This window comes from Rhodamnia argentea, chromosome 7, assembly GCF_020921035.1.
Source record: "Rhodamnia argentea isolate NSW1041297 chromosome 7, ASM2092103v1, whole genome shotgun sequence".
Classification (NCBI taxonomy): domain Eukaryota; kingdom Viridiplantae; phylum Streptophyta; class Magnoliopsida; order Myrtales; family Myrtaceae; genus Rhodamnia; species Rhodamnia argentea.
In genome coordinates this window covers 6,632,037-6,655,293 of record NC_063156.1, presented here as the reverse complement: position 1 = coordinate 6,655,293, position 23,257 = coordinate 6,632,037, and the positions used below count along the sequence as shown (strand labels likewise).

The following is a 23,257-nucleotide window of genomic DNA, read 5'->3' as shown; positions in this document are numbered from 1 at the left end:
GCTAATTACAATCATACGTTTTTAAATCATCCAGATAAACCGCTGGAATTATGAGTGCAGAAATTTCTATTTTCAAAGTAAGTGATTCTTTCCGAAAAGCCTAAGAAACTTCATGACTAGAGAAGATAGACTTTGGTTTGTCCCTCGCTTCAAAGAAATTTTCACTAGAAAGGAGTTCTCTTTATCCCTTAGGTAGCCTGCGGTCAAGATTGTATACCAAGAGGAATGGCTTTGTTCCCATCAAAAGCACGATCAGTACGTTAATTTATTTAAAGTGCAATCAAGTCTTAAAATCTTCAAAAAGTACAATCAAATTCAAATAGTACACTCAAGAAACAGCTCAATAGTGAGTAGTGGGTTCATTTTTACAAAAACCGCGGTTTTTCTTTCCTCAAACAAATTGTTCGTATTTATGCTGTCCATGTCGCTTGGAGTGAAATTTTGAAATTATCGTTGGCCCCTTCTTCTTCTTCTTCTTTTTTTAATTCTCGTTGTCTTTTCATTTCCCTCTCCGTTAATAAAAGAAAAGAAAACCTTAATTTCCTTTTATACCGTTTCAGAAAAAAAAAATGATACTGATTACCTTGAGGATTCAATTAGTAGATTAAAATGATTGTCTAATTACGTATCGGTGTTACTGAGTTGGGAACTTATGCATTTAAAAAAAAATCATTGAATTTATCGCCTCCATTGACAACGAGCTGGTGAACTCACGGTGAGTTAGTGCTCGAGCGCGGCATTGAGAGCTCGAGCTCGAGACCTAGTGGCGCTTGAGCACGGCACACGCACACACATAGAGACCAGTTCCACAAAGATGGAGCAATGGTTTGGCGAATGGTGACAAGTCGGCCTTGATGATGCTTGGCATGCACTCGACCACAACGATGATCCGGCGGCGATGTGGGATCGCCGGTGGCCACAAGCGCGTACCAATGTCTTCTGGAGAGAGACTCGACGTACAAGATGGATGGACAAGGAGGGGCCAAATGAAACAGGGAAAAGGAAGCAAAACATTAGGAAACATTGTGCAACTGGTCTCTTGTTGCTCTTTCTTTCGCGACTACGGTTTTGACACGGCGAGCTAGCAACTTTTAAGACTTTCTCCGAACCGATGAACCTTGACTTCAGCGGTCTTCGGGGAATCGCCCGTCCAACAAGGTTTAAACGAAAGTGACAAGACACTGGCTGTTTTCCTTGTGCGGTGAACATAATTCTAGCAGTTGCTTTCAAAATAGTTGCCGCCCACTAAGTAGTCTAGGCATGGATTATACGATGGTGAAGATCAGTTGGGGGTCATCTGTCATTGAAATGTCCAAGTCAACCAATTAACATAAAGTCAAGTCAGGAACATAAATTGTGTGGACTAACCAAAGGTTCCACAAGTGGAAACTACACGGAGATTGCTCCTTACTCGTAACATGTGGAAGTATGAACGCAACTTCATAATCATTCCGTCGTAATGACGCGTGAAGAGCATAATTCAGATGACGAATGTAGACGCGGTGAAGCTAACATAACACATCAATTACAAACGAAACTTCTTTATGATTTTCCAAATCTGACATTTTTTGGCAAATTCATTCTCTCCATAAATTAGCTTTCGCATCTTAAAAATAAAAATATCGTACCCAAAATTGAATAAAAAATCCTTGTGAGGCATCTCTGTTGAAATTCGCTTCAACATGCTAATAGATGCTAGGTTAGTGATAAAAAAGGTCTTGATAAATGAAAAGAACAATGTATCAAAAGTGCTATACTGATAGGCGAAGGTAAACACGAGGTTTATACCACTAAAATCATGTATAAGTAATACTATTATCTTTATTTTGCACAACACTAGAGCCAACAGAGCATCAAAAAAGTAATCTCAAAACAAGCGTCCAGCATTTTTACGGACAACAACTCCCGTAATGCATCTACCAACTATATCATCAAAATCGAACTACTCCATGAGGACTCCACTAACGCTAATGCCACGCACAAAGGTTCAATCCTGTTAGAGATATTTTAGATTTCTTTCTGTTAGAGATATTTTAGATATCTTCAGAAGATATATCTTTAACAAATCCCAAACCGATTGGTTCAGCGTGACTGAGAAATCAGCGACGGGCCATCGACAAAAAGAACTGATCCACAGGGTCAAAGCAGTGGAAGAGCACACCAAAGGAAATATGCAAGATGAACTCGTCAAGCTCCGTGAGCAGAATCAATGCTCATAAAGACGCGTGATGAAACGTGACTAGATTACATGTGCCAGCGATTGAAGTGCGAACAACAAATTTGTGGGAGAGATGAGAGACCTTCTCCGCCATTATAGCAAGTCCGAGCAACCATTATAGCAAATCCGAGCAAAGGAAGCTGAGTCTAGAGAGAGAGATTTTGTTTCTTCTCCTTTGATTTTGTCTCGGATAGTCTTTCAAAACCACGCTTGCAGCCATGGGTGTTGGCTCTGAGTCATAATGGACTTAGATTTGAAGTCCACTGCTGCAAGTTCCTCCACGTGCTGCTCCAGATCTGGAGTTCATTCCTGAATTTTTAAATCTTCTTCTTCCTCCAGATCTGGAGTTCGTCCGTGATTTTTAGATTTCTTTCCGTTGGAGATATTTTAGTCATCTGAAATATCTCTAATAAATGCCGAACATATTGGTTCAGCGCAACAGGGAAATCAGCCATGCACGACCGACAAAAGAGCTGATTCGCATGGTCAAAGCAGGGGAAAAGCACACTAGGAAATATACAAGATGAAAATATCAAGCATCGCAAGTGAAATCAAAGCTCACAAAGACACGTGAAAACGCCATTATATAGCAAGTCCGAGCAAAGAAGCTGTATCAAGAGAGAGAGTTTTTGTTTCTTCTCCTTCGATTTTATCTCTGATCGTAGCAACCTTGCGCCGCCACGCGTTCCGTAGCCCCATCAGGATGGTCAACGACACGATAAAGACGCGTGGAAACGCAACTAGATTACAAGTGGCAGCGATTCAAATGCGAACAACAAATTTGTGGGAGAGATGAGAAATCTTCTCCGCCATTATATCAGGTTCGAGCTTTGACCTCTAATTAATATAAATGATCAAAGCTCGGACTTGCTATAATGGCAGAGACGCGTGGCGAGGTTGTTATGATCGGAGACAAAATCGAAGGAGAAGTAACAAAAACTCTCTCTCTCTTGACTAAGCTTCCTTGCTCGGACTTGCTATAATGGTGTTTCCACCCGTCTTTATGAGCTTTGATTTCGCTGTGCTTGACAAGTTCATCTCGTATATTTCCTGGTGTGCTCTTCCCCTGTTTTGACCCTACGGATCAGCTCTTTTGCCGGTCGTGCGTTGCTGATTTCTCGACTGCACTGAACCAATCAGTTTGGCATTTGTTGGAGATATTTTAGATATTAAAGTATCTCCAACAGATAGAAATCTAAAGATCCCGAGAACTCCAGACCTGGATGTAGAAGAAGATTTAAAAAATCAGGAGTGAACTCCAGTTCTGGAGCAGCACGTGGAGGAACTTGCAGCAGTGTACTTCAAATCTAAGTCCATGACTCGAGCCAACACCCATGGCCGCAAGCGAAGTTTTTGAAAGAACACCAGATTTGGAGCATTCGATGAACAAACTTGCAGCAGTTCTGGGAAGCGGCTGGCGATGGATGAACAGAGGAAGACGATGAAGCGGCTGACCATGGATGAACAGTGGAAGACGTAGCGCTTGTCCGATGGCGAGACTCCACGCGATTAACGGACGAGCCACCGTCCATGTCTACCCATCTTGCGTATCTTCGTATCTGTGACGAGCCACCGTCCAAATTTGAAGGCACCGCTATGGATGTGCCCACCATCGCAAATAGACAAGCCGTCGCCTATGCCGATCACCACCGTCGGTAGAAACCCAGAAATCTCCTCTTCTTTCTCAGTTCACGTCAATATTTTTACAAAGAATTCCACGTCATTTTTTATCACACATCAATATTTTTACTTGACGAGTTCATCTCGCATATTTCCTCTAGTGTGCTCTTCCCCTGGTTTGACCCTGCAGATCAGTTCTTTTTGTCGATTCGCGCGTCGATGATTTCTCAGTTGCGCTGAACCAATCAGTTTGGGATTTGTTAGAGATATATCTTCTGAAGATATCTAAAATATCTCCGACAGAAAGAAATCTAAAATATCTCTAACAGGATTGAACCTTTGTGCATGACATTAGCGTTAGTGGAGTCCTCACGGAGTAGTTCGATTTTGATGATCCAGTTGGTCGATGCATTACGGGAGTTGTTGTCTGTAAAAATGCCGGACGCTTGTTTTGAGATTACTTTTTTGATGCTCCGTTGGCTCTGTTGGCTCTAGTGTTGGTAGTAAAAATGTCACAATCTTGTTATTTTGGTCATACCGGTAACCACTGGAAATTGTTGGAGCACTTGAAGAATATGAGAATGTTTGAAGTACCATCTGGGTCTCAACATCATCAACTAGCATTTTTGTTCGATAAAGAAGGGGCTTTTGGGGGAAATTGTGGTTTATTGGGTTCCTCCTCCTAGCATAGTAAGGAACCGGCTTATCAACAGTCGATTATTAGGGCTCGACTGTATACGATAAAAAGCAACAATCATCTTTCTTGTTGTCTCTCTTTCAGCTCCGGGCGAGGCCGACCCTAGCCTCTGACCGATCACCAGCCGGAGGAAGAAGGGAAGCAAAAAATTAAAAAAAAAAAAAAAAAGAAAGAGAACAAAAAGAAAAACCAAGGAAAAATAAAACAAAAATAAATAAATAAAGATATTCAAAATATTATTAAAAATTATCAAGTCAAGATCGGTCGCGTGGCGTCTACAATTTCAGGCCAAAATTGGTTAGATGGACTGAATTGGCTCAAATGCAAAAAGTTTATGACTCAATTGGCTAAAAAATAGTTTAGGACTGAATTGGCATAATAGTAATAAGTTTATGATTTATTTGGTAATTCCATGAGCACAATGGTAGATCCACCATACAGGGATGTCTCTTCTTCTCGCAGCCTTCATTGAAGTACTTGTCTCTATTAGAGGTGAGCAAAAAAAACCGACCAAATGGGGAACCGCCCGGACCCAATTCTCGAGGCGCCGGTCCGGTTCTCGGCTCCATAAAATTAAAACTAGTTATTTTTGGTTCTATTCTCGGTACCGGGGTGGAACCACCTAGACCGGACCGACTATTTTTTTAATTTAATTTTATTTCTTAAAAAACTTTGAAGAAACCATTTAAAGACTTGATTATTATAGGTACTTCTACACGTTTAAAATGTGTGAATATGTGTTTCAAGCACATGAGACCGGTCCCAAACACCTCCGATCCGGTCCCCGATTCCGGGGTGGAAACCAAACCACTCAAGAACCGATCACGCCTAGTTTCTACCGTCTTTGAGGGGGGCTTAGAATAAGCAGATGACCATTGTGGCATTTGCGTGACACCGGAGGGCTGATAAAGATTGCGCATCACATGGAAATGAAGCTATTCCACCTCGGCCAGCGAAACTTTGTTGCGTTCACCAAACACCTCACCGTTGGTTCTTGCGCTCGCGACCATTTGAAAATTTTCAGGAGGTTGTAGGTTGATTAAACTTCATTCCGAATCCGGCTATATAATGTTCGAATTCAAGTAATTACAGCGGTTAATTAAGTCAAGGTGCTTTATCTGAGTAGCTTGCCATTCTGTACTCGAACTTTCTATGCATCCTTGTATCAAAACGGAATATTGGAAAAGGAAATTACACTGCCAGTTTTATGCTTTTTTTCGTGATGAAGTCTTAAATGGTTGAAAAAGAAGAGTAATCCTCGAGTGAATTGCTAAAGATCCAATAAGTCTAACATGGACTTAAAGCACCCAGGCAGCTGTTAGTCTCTAGCACGCGCACAAACATATGGTGTAACGAGGTAATCGCACAGCAATGAAGATGGAGTCTCATTTCTCCCTAAGCAAAAGGATGTTGCATGGACCAGGACCAGAGGCCTAAACCTTGCAATTCCAAGTGACCCGGACAGTGAACGAGAAGTGGTTTTCCTATTGGTGAATCTGAATCCCGCAATCGACTGGCTAATACTTGTCAAAATCACGCAGTAGCTTGGAGTGCATAACTACTCATTCGCCTTCTACTAAAGAAATACACACTGCCATGGCTTCCAACCCCGAAAAGGCTAAGAGGGCTCAGTTTGAAAGATCGCATGTCCGCCTTCTACGAAAAGCTCAACAAGGTGATGGTGGCCTTAACTGATATGAAGGATGGGTTCGAGGAAATGAAGGAGCAGATCCATGAGGTGAAAGAGACGCTCCGTGATGAGTTGTCGAGTGCCATGAATCAAGCCACAGTCCCCTTGGAAGAGAAGAATGAAGCCCTTGCGATCGCGGTCGAGGCATTGAAGTTAGAAGTTCGAGAACTCAAAACTGAACTCAGTCTTGTGCAACGCACGCAATGCGAAGGGTCAAGCGGCACGCAAGGCGGACGCACCAAGGTCAACACCCTTCAAGGGCTACCGGTCAGCTAAGGAGGTGCACAACTTTATTTGGAGCATGGAATTTTGGCGCATCTAGGACAAGAACACCAAGGTAACAATCGCTTCCATGTCCTTAACCGAAGTTGCTATGCTGTTGTAGCGTTGTGATGAGATGAAACGAGGTGCCAATCCCATCAACACTTGCGATGAGTCCATCAAGGAATTCCAGGAACAATTCTTCCCCGAGTTCGCCTAGGCCCGTGGCAAGCTTCGTGGGCCCATACAAACAGGAACGGTTCGGGAGTATATCAAGCAGTTCAATGAGCTTAGGCACGAGATCCCTGATCTTGGGGATAGCCAAGCTCTCTTTGCTTTCATGAGTGGCGAGAAGCGCGCTCCAGCGATGAGGTGTTCAACATATTTCCAAGAACATCACAGTGGCCAAATCTGTTGTGGACTTCTTCTCCAAGCCCAGCTCTTTCAAACCTAAGAACGAAGGGAAGTGCCGGGAGGAGCAGGACAAGTCGGGTAATGAAGGTCCATCCAAGCAAATCAGTGGGAAGTGGAAAGAAACCCCTAGGATGTCTCAGCTGCACAAGGATTAGGAGAAGAAGACGATCCTATTTGGTAGCTACTGGATACCTGTGATTGCACTAGCACATGAACCAAATCGGACTCTGAAACGTGTAATTCCAGTTAGTGGATAAATCCAGTTCATGTCTCGGTTTTGTTATGAGCTCACGTCCTTTTTCACAATTTCAGATTCCAGGGCAGGATCACCAGAATGACCAAGCTTGAGGGGAGAAACTTCCGTAGGCCGCTCGAGAACGCTGCGTTTGCCATGCCAAGACAGTCCCATGGAAGAAACAAGCATTCTTTATGTTGTCTATCTAGCTGCTCACTACATTTGTGGTAAATTTTGAGCAAACAAGACATGAAATGGGTATTGTGTGTGTCTATATCGAACCAGACATACTTTGCTCCACCACATCAAGAGAAATTCCCATCAGTTGTCAAAAAAGCATGATCAGCGTATTTCACTCAGTGAGTGAACGTTGTAGAAGCCAGAAAAAACTGAGCAAAGTACACAACAAAAATGGTACTAGAAAAAACTTTCAGGACTTCCTGCAGTCATGCTCTTCACGACCAAGAAGCATGACCCAACCATGTACCTTAATCTGGTATGTACTGCCTGCTCAATGCGTCTTCGAAGCGACTACATGAATCCACTCTCATCTCTGTACTCATGTCATTCTCGGGTGCCGGATAGTAATCTTCTCTCAGCTGTACATCCCTAAGGTTCGGTATCCTCAGCAGAAAATTCATGAAATGCTCATGTGCCGTTCCGTGAATGAAGAGCTTCCTCAATGTTAGACACTCTGCGAGTAAACCGGCCGCCGGCAGCGACAAGCTTCTCTGGTTGACGTCCCGATCTTGTGGAGGCCAGTAATCAAGCTTGTTAAGGCTAAGATCCCTAATCCCGTTCAAGAAGAATCTCTCCCACAAGCTCAGATCCATTTGCCCTGATGGCGCTGTTAATACATAACCTATGGCATCACCACAATCCAACTGCATCTTTGAAAGTGCCGGGTAACGGGAAAGCATACTCAACCCAAATGCGTGAACTGCTGGCTTTGGCTTCCCCCTGCAATCTCCCTCCACTTTTATGTGGATCTCCTCCAAATTGGGACAATCCCCGAGGCCGGCCATTGGAAGCGGCGTCAAGAGGTCGCCGACCCCAATCCAAAGCGAGAGGTACTGCAATCTTTCCCAACTATTGCACAAGAATCCATTGCCATTGATGACGGCATTGGAATATTGGCTATCGAGAGCATATTTGCATCTCTTGTTACGGCCTGTATCCTCACAGTAAGTGCTACCACCAAGAAAGTGCATGACTTCGTTGTTCTGGCTTGGCACACTGGGCTCGGCCACTTCACATTCTTCCAAACCATCCCACACGCAGTCAATGTGGAGCCGCTGAATCCGATCACGAATCGGTTCCACAGCACGCAAAGATGCTGCAGCATCTATTTTCTTGCAACAAGAAATCCTGACATCAAGCAGAGTCGGGCGAAGTAAACTAGTCAACAACCTCATACCCTGCCAGGTAACATTCTTGCAACCCTGAATTTCGAATTTCCTCAGCTTCGAACACCCTCTCGCAATCTCAATCAACCCCATATCCGTCAAATCCGCTGCGTTCTTGATCGACAAAGACGTGAGACCTTGACAGAGTGCCAACCCATCTAATTGAGACTCAATTGCCATCACAACCCCATGAAATTGCCCCAACTTGAGCACCCTCAAGTTCTTGCATTTGGAACTCAACACTTCCAGAGCAAACCCGCTCTCTCTGACATTTCTACAAACATCTAAGACCAACTCCTCAAGCAAGCTAAGTTTAGAGAATACCTCCACCAGCGCCGCTCGCGTAATCCCCGCATCCTCCGAAGTGAGCCCATCGTCCTCTGGATCGCCTCTCGGATTCGCCAGCGAAGAAGTATCGACCAAGTGAAGCAGAGTCAATTTCGGACAATTCGCAGCTATATCGAGCAAAGCCTGATCGCCCACGAACCCAAAGTACCTGGGATCAAACGTGCACGCGACAAGGAGCTCCCGCAGGTTGCCGCAGGCGCCGGCAATCACACGAATCTCCTCCGTCTTGAACCCCTCGCTGAACGACGTCGTCAAGAGATCCAACCTCGTGAGGGAGGACGCAATCGAAGGATAACCCTGGAGAGCCGGAGGGAGGTCCTCGGTGTAGTAGTAGAAGCTCGAGAGGTCGAGCACGGAGAGAGACCGGCAATGCTCGAAGAGCATCTCAAAGTCGGCGCCGAGGGGCGACTGCGCAGGCCGCTGGTGCCACCGCACCAGCTTGACGCGGCAGAGGCGCGGCCACTGCGGGAGGAGCACCTGGAGCGTCGCCGGGGATCGCGCGTAGACTGTGAGGGAGGTAACCGACGGGAAGGCCACGCGCAGGCGGTGGGCGAGGAGGAAGGGGTCGGAGACCGAGGAGGCGAGGTCGTGGCCCCACGGCGAGAGGAGGGAGAGGTCGAGGTGCTCCACGCGCCGGAAGCCGGTTGGGATCCAGTAGAGGTTCCGGACGTTGCCGCGGAGCGTCAGGGAGACGCGGGTGGCCCGCTCGAGGGCGAGGTACTTGCGGCAGACGAGGGAGAGGGCGTTGCGGGCGCGCGTGTCGGTCACGAGGGAGAAGATGTTGGAGAGGATGGCGTCGGGGAGATCGCCGATGTCGGTGGCGTAATAGCGCCTCGCCATCGCGGCGGCGGCGGGCGGCGGCGATCTCGCTGTGGGCAGGAGGAGAGAGAGGGAGAGGGAAGAGAAACGGTGGGAGAGGGATGGGCACAGCTTGCCAAGTGAAATGGAAACCCACGTGATATGAGGTGAAGGAGTTTTGACACACACGCGACCGGAGCGCGTGGGGGAGGGTGTATGCAATGTACAAATAACATGAGGAATGAGGATAATAGGTAGGAAGGAGTAATCACCAATCAGATGGATTGACTCGGATTCGGGTCGCGTTCGGGTCGCATTAAGTTTTGAAGCGGGAATCTGATCGTTTGATTAGGCAGGGATTAAACAAATGACGGTAGATTAAACAGCTACAGAAAAACGCATTAACGTTCGGGTTAGGGGTTACTAACATGAGCACCCTTTTCCTGTAGGATTGTCGCTGAAGCAACTTTACAATTTCTTAAAGTTTTTATTTATTTAGTTTGATTTAATTTTTTTTAACGTTAAAAAAATCGCCTCGATTGTTATTTTACCTTCTTTTTTTCTTTTAAAGTTCCTTTTCAACTTTTTTAATGAGACATGTATTGCATCTCTATATATAATTTCTTAATGAACTTTGCTAACATAATAGTCTTTGGAGACTGTGAGAATAATAGCATATTATGACTTGTGAGCTATAAATCCTTAAAAGAATAAATCTCACAGTAATTTTTAGTTATTTATATATTTATTTTCTATGGCCCATAATAGATTATTAGCATAATGATTTTCCAAAAACTGTTATATAATCAATTCGCTCTCTTGATATAATGTTGCATACATCGTCTAAGGACTGTGGTTTGTTTAATAGGATAAAGAAGAAAAGTCTCTTACTTTAATGTTATAATGCATATAATTTTTCAAATTTTTCGCTCAAATGGTTTTCTCTAATTATTCGGAGACAAATCCTCAGTTTTATTTACTTGAGACGACACGATTTCACTTGCCTTCTATTATGAAAGATTGCGAAAATTTAATCTACAGGTATTGGTTGGGGAGCATTAGTTCTTCAGCTAATTTCCCTTTTACGAGCGGCTTCAAGCTTTTTCACTAGCAACTACTTAATTAGGCTCCCTAATATCTTGAGGCCGAATAGAAGATTAACTGATAATTAGTAGAAAAATAATTCCATTTTTCATTCTTAACGTTTCGGTCATCATCACCATTATCACACCTTTAATCCGGGCAATTACCTCCTTAATACAATTTAATTGATATTTAAAAAAAATCATTTTTTATCCGAGTTTCGTTGCGTGCTCTCATCGCAATGTAAGGAGAGTTTTATCAATGTCTTTTAAAGTTATTCAGAGCCTGGTAGATATGATATTGCTATAAATTGGATACGTGTTTATTGTACAAAAAAGGAAAAATTATCCAAAAATTCCTAAATGTATTGTATTGTTGCCAATATTGTCATAAACCTTTAAATTTCGCCAACCGAGTCATAAAACTTTTAACAAATTACCAATTGAGTACTATTGATCGGAAATCGCTGACATGACCGAAGCAGCAAATGTGGATAAATTCATATTGGCCTTAGTGGATGTAAAAGGGATGCCAAAAGCCACCAAAAAGGTGAAAAGGAGAGAGTTCTAAATAGTTTGGATTCTCTAATATTCGGGATGGATCGGAACCGGGAAAATTCCCATCCATTGAAAATTACCATTCTCGATTTTTTCGTGAAAGGAAAAAAATGCATACAACGTGGTACAAATTCATGTGTAAATTCATGTGCTTCTTCACAGCAAATGCGTGAAGGCGATTTTCGAGAGGGTTTCTTTTATTTCACGGGAAAAAGAGAGAAGAAAAGATGGAGAAAATCAAAGATAAAAATTGGAAAAAAGGAAGGGAAAATTGCGGGTCTCTATCATTGTGTTTGGACATGGAAGCAATGGACATCGTTGTCTTAGACTCATCTTTAAATCCAGAAACAGAGTAGGCTCGTTGGATTGGATTGGATTGGGGATCTGGACAAATTTGGTCTTGCTTGTCTTAAATTGGAATCTTTTCTTTTTTAATTTAGTTTTATTATTCTGCCTAAAGAGTTGTGGATAACTCAACTTGTTGGACTTTTTGACTAATATCTGGACCTCATTCCCAAAATCAAAGAGAATAATATATTTTTTTCCCGCGTAAAATCCACGAAAATGCGCAAGTTGATAGTGAAGCTGATTGCGCTTTTGCATATTAAAACCGTCTCAATTTTTTTTTTTAGAAATATTATTTTATAGGACGGCTTGTCCGAATATATTAGAATACCCGACCGATTGAATTGAATCGTAACAATCATAACAGTTCTCCTTCTTATGGTTTTTTCATTATTTGAGCTACCTATAGGCCTTTGAGATGACAAAAGAGAATCACCTTTGGTCGTGTCCGGAATCGCGATCAGATTTCCTGTCCCACGGTATTGAGTTTTAGCCTAACTCGCCAAATTTCGAGGGACTTCCATCATTCCGGCTTGATTCTCACTTTACATAACTCAGTTGAAATTCCGAGGAGACACTTCCCATGTGAACTCTATCCACGTATTGGAATACCACACATTCCGCAAGCCGCCAATAGAATTTCGAGAGTATCCTATCGACGGCGGCTGCTACTCTCTTTTCTTTACGACGAGAAAAATACTAACTGAACAGGAATAAGTGACGAAATCTCGAAATCCTCCCCTTATGAAAAAACTCGAAAAGAAAAAAAAAAAAAGAACAAGTAAAGGGGGTGGGTCCATTGAGTTTGAGATAAGCTCGTGCTTATCTCAAATCAAATCGAAGAGAGAGAATGTGTGGGGAAAATTCGACTTAGGTTTCGGTGGGCATGAAAGATGCTTCCTTAGTGACAAAAAGACATCAATCAAATGCACTCGACTAGGTCAATGGGCTCGTGTAAATCGACCATCGACTTCACTCATATAATCAAAGATAACATTTTTGAATCTCTGTTCTTTCTTTCGCAGCATGTGTTTCGCACGCAGCCCACGAGAATGGACCTTCCAATCTTTTGAGAATCAGAGTGAGAAGGCGATTCACCTTTTCTTTTTCTTACAGGCTGGCCATCAATCTTTGATTCAGTGGTGATAGCATTTTAGGCTCACGTGTCTCTAAGCTTTTGACTTCCAACGTTTGGTTGTCTAAGGGTACTTTATGCCAATGCCTGCCGCATTTTGATGTCTAAGCACAAATCGTAAACCCTAATTCCAGCTTAAACGACAATTCAACATATGCGTTGTTTCTATTACGGAAGATTGCTAAAGGCTTACATTTTGTTTAGTGTATCTCTAGGATTTACCTTTTATTCTTTGTTAGCATATTATCTAGTGTATCTTTTGTAATTAGCTGGAGATATTCTGTAGATCTTCTCTTTCCCCTTTTTCTGTTTAGCGATATGTTATATAAGTGTATGTATTCTATGTCAAATATATATGAAAATGAAGTAGATTACGCTTCTCATGGTTTCTATTGAAATCTATGTAACCCCAGGCTCCATTTTGTTTCGCAAAGAATGGGAAATATTTGGAAAACGTTCGGCAAAAAGTCATTTTCCAGGGAAATGACAATATTTTTAGGTGTTTGATTGAGATCTGAAAATGGGCAGAAAAATGTTTTCTGTCGTTTGGTAAGGAAAATTCCGGTTTGATTTTTCGCGTCATCATTTGGCCATATCTTGTTGATATAGATGCCGACCATCTTACGTGTCACATACCGCATCTTTTCATCACCTATATTATATACTACACGAAATGAACAAATACGATGGAATTATTACAAAAAAGATCCAAATATTTGTTCAATTTATAAAAAGAACTAAGGTCAGTGTCGTTCTATCTTTGTTTTGACGTATTAAAACTAGAGTCGGTGTACTTTTAGGGCTGCTGAAGCGCCCCCGCCACATGTTTTCTGTGGACCGTTAGTTGCATCGCACGTAATATATGGGTATCAATTCGAACCTCCATAGCTAATGTCATGAATTTTTCGGTGCCAACTTAATGTAATTGTCTGCTGTTGGCAACTGGGGAATTTAACTTGAAATTGAAGGACCAAAATGACAATCTTGTCTCTTTGTTTTGCCCTCTGTAATCTTAAGGCTCATCTTGTTTTAAAACCCTGTAATTTTTTGGTCACCTCGATTTGTCCCTTCTTAACTTATGAAGGATCCATCATCCAACATTTCCTCAATCCTCCTCCGACGACTACTCTAGGGTTGACGAAAACGAAGTCGCATGCCATGGCCCCATGTGATTATTTTTCGCGACCGTTTGAGAGGAAAAGGATATTCACAGCTTTGCTTCAATTAACCTGAGATAACCACGGGTCACGGGGCATTCATTACCACTCTCCTTCTCAAAATTTATCATCATCGCCTTTCCATTTTGTCCTCTCTTTTTTATTCTTCCTTTATCTTGGCAGACTGAGAATAAAAAGATCTGCACTTTATATTTCGTGCTCCTTGCCTTGACATACTAAAATCCCAAATCGCTTGAAACAGATCTGATTGGGACAACAGGACAAGACATGATTAGCGCTAATTGGGCAGGTGATGAAGCAAATCTTTTCCTCTTTGATCATCTTATCCAAGGTGTCCTGTTGGAGAGGGACGGATGGGATTCGCTCTGGATGAGGTTGCGGGAGGGCCCCAGGCCCAGGGCCCCTTTGGATTTTTGCTTGTGTGGGGTTGTCGATTGATGGGATCGCACGTGATTGAGTTTCTTTTTCTTTTTCTTTTTCTTTTCTTTTTCTTTTTCGATCTTTTTTTCCCACTTTAGGGTGACGTTCTTGATCATCCATTTGTCGAATTGGGATTGGACAGCGATGCCTCCAAGACACATGGCACGTCTTCTCGCCACGCTTATTTCACAAATCTTTCCGTCGCCATCCAAAATTTGCCTTCGATTTTGTTTGTGTGTTTTTTTTTTGTTCTTCTCATTTTCTTGTGCTCTTTGGCTTATCGAAAATTTGACTTCTGTTCGACACACCGTGTCTCAAAGTTTATATAAAATAAATGACTTAAAATATCATTTATCGTTTGAAATAATTAATCAATAAAAAATATTTATTATTATCGTTTTGAAATATTTTCGTGAGCGATGAAAATATTTTTCATCCTTTTATTTTTATAAATAATATAAGCAATCGTTTTAAGATAATATTTTTTTTTAAATCATTTAATTTTTACAAAATAAAAAGATTCTTAAACTCATATAAAATTTCCTTTTTAAGTTGTTGTGAAGCCAGCAATTGTCAGAAGGTATTAGAGCTTTATCCATTGGGCTCCAACTGGCCATGAAGGGGACAATTCTCATATTCTATTGCCCAAAAAGTAGATCTCTTTCCGTGCCAATTACGAAAGAATTGGCAATTCTGAAAAAAATAGACACTTATTTGAGCTACTTGCTCAGTCTCCTCTTTAATGTAAAGGAGAAACCTTTGATTTCCGCTAGATAATATTCGACACTCCACCCCGAATCCCATGAACATCATCAAGCTTGCTGAGATGAAATAGACTCATTTAAGGTGGGTTTGGTTCAACTTTTTTAAAGCCCATTGAGGCCTTAAAGCCCCTTGAGGAAAATGTGGGGCATTTAGCAACCATTCCCAAAGGATATTGGAATGGAAGTTGACCTTGGAAAAGCTAAAAAGCATCTTTGCAAATGCTACAGTTTGGATTTTTTCTTCTAAAACTATCAACACTTGTTCTTTCAAATTCCGCTTTTCCCCCTCTTCTTTTTCTTTACATTATTTTTAAAAAAAAAATAAAAGAAAACAGAAAATCAAACCCTAGGCGACCGGCCAACTAGATCTAGCTAGCCGGTGGCCACGCGATCTCACGCGACGGCCACCGGGGGTCGCACGATCCCAGGAGACGGCCGATAGGGGTCGCGCGAACCCGGGGGCCCTCACTCACGCAACCCTAGCTATGATTGCGTCAAGCGTCACTCGACCCCTAGTGGCCTCGGCCAACGGCCACTCGACACCGGATCCGGCTTGCCGAAGATCGGTGGCTTAGCCCTAGGTTTGATTTTTATTTTTTATTTAAAAATAAATATTGTAAAAAACATCCCTTTGTAAATTTTTTTTGGCCAAACACTAGTTAGCTCAAAGTTATATTCCAAAATATTTTTTTTTACTAAAAGCATTTAGATTTCTCCAAACTTGACTAGCCTAAAGGTATTTTCATTCCCTCAAAGACTATTTGCAAAGCCGAAACAAATCCACCCTTAGTCCTTCTCAGACATCAATCTCCCAAGTTGCTTGTACAGACGAGATTGCTCAGTTCAATTTCGCTCTCTTCCTCGGACTGGATAGCGTACCTTGCCCGCCAAGTATTGGTTTTCCACTCGACCGTGAACTCACGAAGCCACTCGCTCTGGATGGGAAGAGGGTTTGCGTGGCATCACGAAAATCGACACGAAAAGGAGAGGCCAAACCCGACAATCTGCGGTGCCTCAGCCCCAGTAAGATCTCAGCCCCAATGTTTGTCTCTTTCGTGATGTTGGAAAGATCTATTGTCCTGCCCATTCCCAGCCATGTATTGTAAGCTATGGACCGTGGAGGAGGTTCTCGCAGCGAGTGAATGCTATTTCTAGGTTGGAAAGAGAAAGATGTGCCCACAACTCCTGAAAGAGAGATGTGGAGGAGAGTGGCCGTTTCCTTCTTTTGGTTTGTGTAGATATTTGCTAGTTTGGGTGATGGAGGTGATGTTTTGTCTAAAGTTGTACTTACAACTCCATGCGGATACATGTTGCTACCGATAATGAAAGGTCTCGACCGCCACCTCCGCGCGAAGAAGGAGAAATCCCATCGGTGTAGGTGCGGCTTGATCCTGTGATTCAACTAATTTTCTTTGTCATGATATGTACATAGTCTGCACCAAATATGATGAGATAGTTTCTTTTTCCGAGTCGTGTATAGGATTTTGACAGAATTTCTCGACTCTAGATCATTACATATGTCCACATAGTTTGATACCGACCATGCATGAGAAGGGGACATTCATCTTTTGGAGATCGTCCGGGGAAATAAAACTTTCTATCGACGATGTACACTGTAAGTGCTTTGTCAAGTAACGCTTTTCTCATTGCATCCAATTTATCCATTCCGGATGATATGCACGTAAATAATGCATTACAATCAAAATTCCACGCACAAAATAATCTTTTCGTCCTTTTACTTTCATGCCTCTTCTAATCAGTTCCTATATGTTTATTTTGTTTGATCAAGTCCTTCTACTTTTATAAAATTTTTTGTCAAATTCCTCATATGTGAAATCTGACCAAATTCATTTGACATATCCGTCGGATGACGCCAAACTATGATGATGATTTATTGTTGGTGGGTTTGATCAATATTAGGCTCCGTTTGTTTCACGAAAAATTAAGGGTTTCAAAAATATTTTTCAAAAACGATCAATTGTATCGCTTATAAAAAAAAATAAACAAAATTTTATATCATTTCCAAAAATGTTCAAACATAAATTGTTGTCGATAATGAAAACATTCTTCATTGATCGATTAATTCAAGCAATATTAGTGATCATTTTTTAGGATTCCAAATCATTCATTTTTCGTGAAACAAACGGAAGCTTAATGAGATTTTAATTATTATTAATAATTTTTATATCAAACAAGTTAAGTAACCCATCTCTTACTAATCAAACAAGCCTAATCTCATTAGGTAGTGGATTTAATAGTTTAAGCCCATTCTATTTAAGATTATCAAACAAGCTTAATATCATTAAGTAGTGAATTTTCAGTTTTCATTACTTAGATAGATTATAGCCCTCACACACTCATGTGTAGCTAAGATTAATTCAAATTGGATTACCAAGAAGAAACACGGAAGACCAACCAAGATAGTCAGCAATCGAGACCAAGATTATATAGCCCACGATCACGATACAAGCCCAAAGTGGCCATGGATGGGCCAAAACAAAGAGGAGACAACCAGAGGAATAGAATTTGCCAAAACTAAAAGGAAAAGACAATAGGTACATTGATTGTTGGATCGATGAAATGTAAAACTAGAGATAGCACCGTAACCCGAAGGAAACGAATTCCTGCTCTAATACAACAAATGTACGGAAAACCTTACTATAACATGTACAATGAATCACTAATTTGTATCATCGATTGAAATACGATCACATGAGGGAATGTACCCACCGTCCACATATTAAGATCCTCCGACGTATGGCCTTGCGAGATTCGAGCGTTGGACAATAGAGTGGAGTTTTGTCATTCTTTTTCCTCTATTATCTCTTTGTCCTGTGTTTTCTATCGATATAAAAACTAAAGGAACGAACAATCAAAAAGAAATTGCTAATGCAGTTATTTCTAATGGATACGGTGTGGTTGCCCAAATAGGCGGACCATTGTAGCTACCATGCAACCCAACATAACTGAATTTATCCACTAGTCATCCATCCAACGCTGGATGCACAAGACATTCTTTACACTAGCAATGGACCTAAATAAAAGTCCAAATCGAAAGCTGGTCGTGCTCATGTGCCGTGTTCAGGAATTTAATTGTGTCATTTAAAGGTTATTACATAACCCATTGGGCACACAGCCCAGTGGTAAGAGAATTGAGTTGGGTGGAGACTTTTAGTTTTGACTCATCCGCTCTACAAAAAGATAGAGTAAAAGTCTGAAAGATGAGAGTTAGAGTAAGACAGATAAAAAAAAAAACATCATATTATGCAAATTAGGTTACTATAAAATCCGTATAGAATTCGGGTTACTTTAAGGTTTGTCTAATGATCGCGTTAAAATGTGTCACTTGTGCCAAAAATTGCTCGCCATACTTGAAATGTGCCCTCTTCAAGGATGCCAATGGATTGGCATTTATCACTTCTCCAACCCTCTCTAATACTACTAAGTTGTTACTCGATCTAAGATTTTCGATTTCGAGACATGTTTGGAGGTCTCTTGAATAAAATTATCCTTCACGGGTACTCGAAAGTTTGCTTTGTTCATGACCAGCGAAAAGGGCGCTAGCATTGCGTGTAGGTAAGAAATTAACAATCAAAAAGTAGTTCCAAGCCATCTTGACAAAATACTACGAATACAAAAGATACGAAATCCGAGATTAAAATATGTAAGAGCTGAAATTAAATTATTAATCTACACATTTGTCCATACGGGATATTTCAAGAAAGAAAATAAAGGATTGTGATTCTTAATGGAAGGAGTTCTCCTTTTGGTTTACATAATTTACTGAAGGCAGCCACAATTCCATCTCATTTGTTGCTAAAACCACCTCTTTGCAAATAGTTGATTAAAATACCTTTCGACTTAAAGATACACTTTGACCAAAAAAAAAAAAACCTTAAAGATTCACTTTTTTTTTACAGGCATAAGGACACCTCAAGTGCCAATATTTGTGTACAACGCTAACTTTTGTGCTAATATTTTTTTTGTATCACTTAAGTGCCAAATGGGAGAAAAAATGATCACTTTAGTACCAATAGTAAGAAATTTCAACGATCTCACCAGAGTTGGCACTTAAATAATTATTTTTCAAAAAAATTGGCACTTAAATGATCCAAAAAATGACCACTTTAGTGCCAAATAAGAGAAAAAAAGATCATTTTAGTGCCAACGGCAAGAAATACCGGTGACCTTACCGGAGTTGGCACTCAAATAATTGTTTTTAAAAAAAATTGACACTCAAGTGATAAAAAAAATATTGGCACCAAAATGAACGTTGTACATAAATATTAAAACTTGAGGTGTCCTCTTGCCTTTTTTTTTAAACTATTCTCCACTTTTCTTATTTCGACGAGATCTAATTCTCCCTCCTTCATTAAGTTGATGCTTTTGTTGCAACTTAAAGTACGTTTTGTAATGCTCGACCACGATGAGCAAAGAGGTGCATAAGAGAAAATGTCATTTTATTGTCAATGCCTCAATGAAACCATCATGGCCACCGCACGAAGATCACCACTAGATTCCACCAATGCCGAGGTTGTAGTGGCACGGGCTTCTGGAGGCAGTGAGGAGCGATGGTCGAGGGCAAAGGCAGCCATCTAAGAAGTACCGACATTTTTCAGGAACCTCCATGTCGTGTCATATTGTGTCTAACACTCTTCGAAACTCTGACGCTCTCTGACACTCTTCAACATGCGACCAACACGTGATATGTGCGCCAGACACTTCAGCAACACATGAGTCCAGCATCCCGACATGCTATTTCGACGTGCACGGAGTCAATTTTAAGCATTTTCAATAAATTAAGGGTCAAAATGTAAATTTATAAAAATATCTATATACTTAAGTCATTTACTCAGCCGCCCTAAAACTAATATACCCAGCCAACCGAAAAAAAAATCTAATCATGAACTCTAGAAAGAAAATAAGAAAAAGAAACTCAAGGCCGATATTTTCATATATACATGATAAATAAAAATATAAATTTGATATATAACATATCGGAATTCTCTATTTTTTTTTTATAATAACGTGTCAGTGTGTCATGTCGTGTCGCATGCCACTTTTCAGAGTCCATGCTACTTAGTCGGCCATGCGACAATGGAGAGAGAAAGTAAAAAAATCTTAAACATATTGCATTTGTATTAATTCAGTTTTAAATCTTTTATTGGTGCTAATTTAGTTTTAAACCTTTTACATTTGTATCGATTAAGTCCATCCAGTCAATTTTGCTGAAAATGCTGACATGGACACCAACGTCCCACATGGCAAGGCCAATGTTGACATGGATTTTTAAAATAATTATTTAATAATTTTTTATTTTTTTAATAATTACTTTCTTCTTTTCCTTCCTTTTTTCTTTGCCTCTTCTATTTAGGTGGCTAGCCACTGTCGGCTGGCCTTGCCTGGGTGAGGACAAGGCCCGACAAAATCATACTAGCTTGGCCGAAGCCATCCTCGCCTAGTTGAGGCTGCAATGAGGCCTCGCATTGCGCCTCCATCTATCGTCAATCACCAGCCCCTCACCCACTTGAGTCGTTGTTGTGTCTCTCCATCTATGTCCTTCACTATTCGTGATGGCCGCATGGGTCGACCTCGGTGGTGGCAATAGAGGTTACATGAGTTGGTGTCGCCAAATGTGGCGACACCTACCCCCTCCCAGGCGACGGAGGCCTCGTCGGCCATCGCCTTTGCCCTAGCGACACTAGTCAATGCTGGCAACACCAACCATCTCCTAGGCTACGGAGGCCTCGTTGGCCATCGTCTTTGCCCCGGCGACGCAGGTCAAGGCTGGCAACACCAACCCTCTCCTAGGCTATGGAGGCCTTGTCGGCCATCACCTTTGCCCTAGCAACACTAATCGAAGGCCACCCTTGCTGGTGCTCGCTCTTGGGTAGGCGAGGCCAACCCTACCGGCGTGGGGCAAGCCACCTGCAAATAGAAGAGGGAAAGAAAGAAAAAGAAAAATAAGTATAAAAATTACTAAAAAAAATATTATCAACGTTAGCGCCAATCATGTCAAGTGGGGCGGCCGATGTACACGCCATCAATTTTCTACCAAAAACGATTTAGGACTAAATTAACATTAATAAAATGTTTAGGATTGAGCTGGCACCAAGGTTTAGCACTTTTTGACACTTTTGAGAGAGAGAGAGAGAGAGAGAGATGCAGATGCAGATGCAGCAGATAGGATCTGAAGGAGAAGAGGGATGGTCGTGCTGCGACGGTAGAGGCTAGTGACTGAAGAGTGACGGGGCAATGGTGACGGCATGTGAAAGCCGGTGATGGTGGTGCTGGCAGCGTGCGGTGGTGGGCTCGACATGAGGGTTGGGTGGCCATGGGGAACCAACGGTAGTTGCTTGACCAGACTGTAAAATTCAATGGAATTTTCTCTCATGTACCTCTTTACTCATCTTGTTCGAGCAAAGGAAAAAAAAAAACCTCCAGTTGCAGCAAGGACATCAACTCAATGAATGAGAGACCCTACAGAACAAAATTGAGGGAGAGTGAAATCCTGCCAAAAGGAGATAAATAGAGAATAGTTGACAGTTGAAATTTCTAATTTGAAAAATATTTTGATCAACTATTTATAAAGAAGTGGTTTTAGCAATAATTGAGCAAAAATATCGGCTGCCTTTACGTTTATATATAAGTTATAATATGCATATTAAATGGATGAAACCCCAGATTATCTCAAACTAAAGAGAGCAAATTCAAATCTGAACAGATAACTTGCTACCAAAACTAAATATCACTGAAACCCCAAAAACACTAAGTAAGGAAATCGATAAAATCCCAATATCAAGAATACTTGCACGTTCTTACGACATCTTCTGTTAATATAGGAGACATTTTGTACATTAACTGTTGAATTTTTGCATGTGTCTTTTTTTTTTTTTGTGGTCAGACGGAGATTTTCATTTTACTTAAAATATCAAGACAAAACCAACCATAAAACGTTACAATCCAGTACAAATCTGAAAAATAAATCAATTTGTATAATCTGCAGCAACTCCTTCCTTCGACAAGAAGGAATTTGTCATAGCATTATAGTACAATCGGCGGTTGATCACCGTAACTTGCATCATCATCGGTTATGAGCACACGCCGGAATCTTCCTCTATAGTAACTATTGTTTCGCCAAAAGGCGGTGAACGCCTAGGTTCGGCGTCCCACAGCACCATTATAATAAAGAGATAACAACACCAACAGATTGAAAAAGCACAAATAATGTTTTGTAAACCCCGGATCTATATCTAGATCGGGATAGAAGAACCCCCAAATTTAGATCTAACATTAAATCAGGAGAGAAGAGCTGCAAAGTAGCTATAATTGATTGAAATACTTTCAGATAAACTTACCGTTGAAACGCGATAAGAAAGGAGCTTCGGAGATTTACAGAGCGCTCGAACGGTGTCCCACAAAATTAGTGAAGAAGTCTTAAAAATTCTTAAAGATGAAGAGACAAGAAGATAGATAGGGATATAAAGAGGCAGAGGGAAGAGGGAGGTCTCCCTCGAGGACGAACTTCAATGGAGGAGGGTTGGGGTTGGCGGCTGAGAGAGCAAACCCTAAAAGAGGGGGGAAGAAATAAATAATTAGAGATTTACGTTTAGTACTTGCGCATGTGTCATTCTTTCAGTTGACAATTCACTTGTTTTCCATCGACAGAGGACAGATCAAATGAACCCAGAGCAAAAGCTACGGAGAGGGAGAGCAAGTAAGAGAGGGACCTAGAGAAAGTTATAAGAGAGAGCGAGTGTTCATAAGTTGATTTTTGTAAGCTGTTCTTCCCAACTTCCTGTTTACAGATAAACAGAGCAAGTCGAAGCGATTTCGCTAGGAAAGAAAGAGGGGTTGATGAGACAGGTGCAGCCGATCATCTGCGCAATGGAATGAACAAATATAATGTCCAGATCAAGATGCTAGTTCTCTTTTTCGGCCATCAGATAAAAGCGCTAATCATCTCCCGAAGCCAACATGGCCAAAACCGAGACGCAACCTCCCAAAACCCTAATGCGAGAGCTCGACGAAGCACAAAGTAGCAATTTCTCTGTAACTGTACCGTTCTGAGAGAGATTATCAACCGTA

At 41.4% G+C, this 23,257-nt stretch overlaps 2 protein-coding genes across 2 annotated transcripts in view; both read right to left on the bottom strand.

Annotated features, from left to right (window-relative positions):
* Positions 1-23,257, bottom strand: part of LOC115746805 — a 959,385-nt gene that overhangs the window by 522,527 nt on the left and 413,601 nt on the right. The gene's annotated exons all lie outside the window — the stretch shown is intronic.
* On the bottom strand, positions 7,408-9,840 carry LOC115746827 (F-box/LRR-repeat MAX2 homolog A). Its single transcript, XM_048282080.1, has one exon. The coding sequence runs from the start codon at positions 9,727-9,729 to the stop codon at positions 7,624-7,626; it is 2,106 nt and encodes a 701-aa protein (XP_048138037.1). The 5' UTR covers positions 9,730-9,840; the 3' UTR covers positions 7,408-7,623.

Bases quoted from the DNA above. Each gene is read 5' to 3' on its own strand.
- LOC115746827 (XM_048282080.1), bottom strand. From the start codon at position 9,729: ATGGCGAGGCGCTATTACGCCACCGACATCGGCGATCTCCCCGACGCC.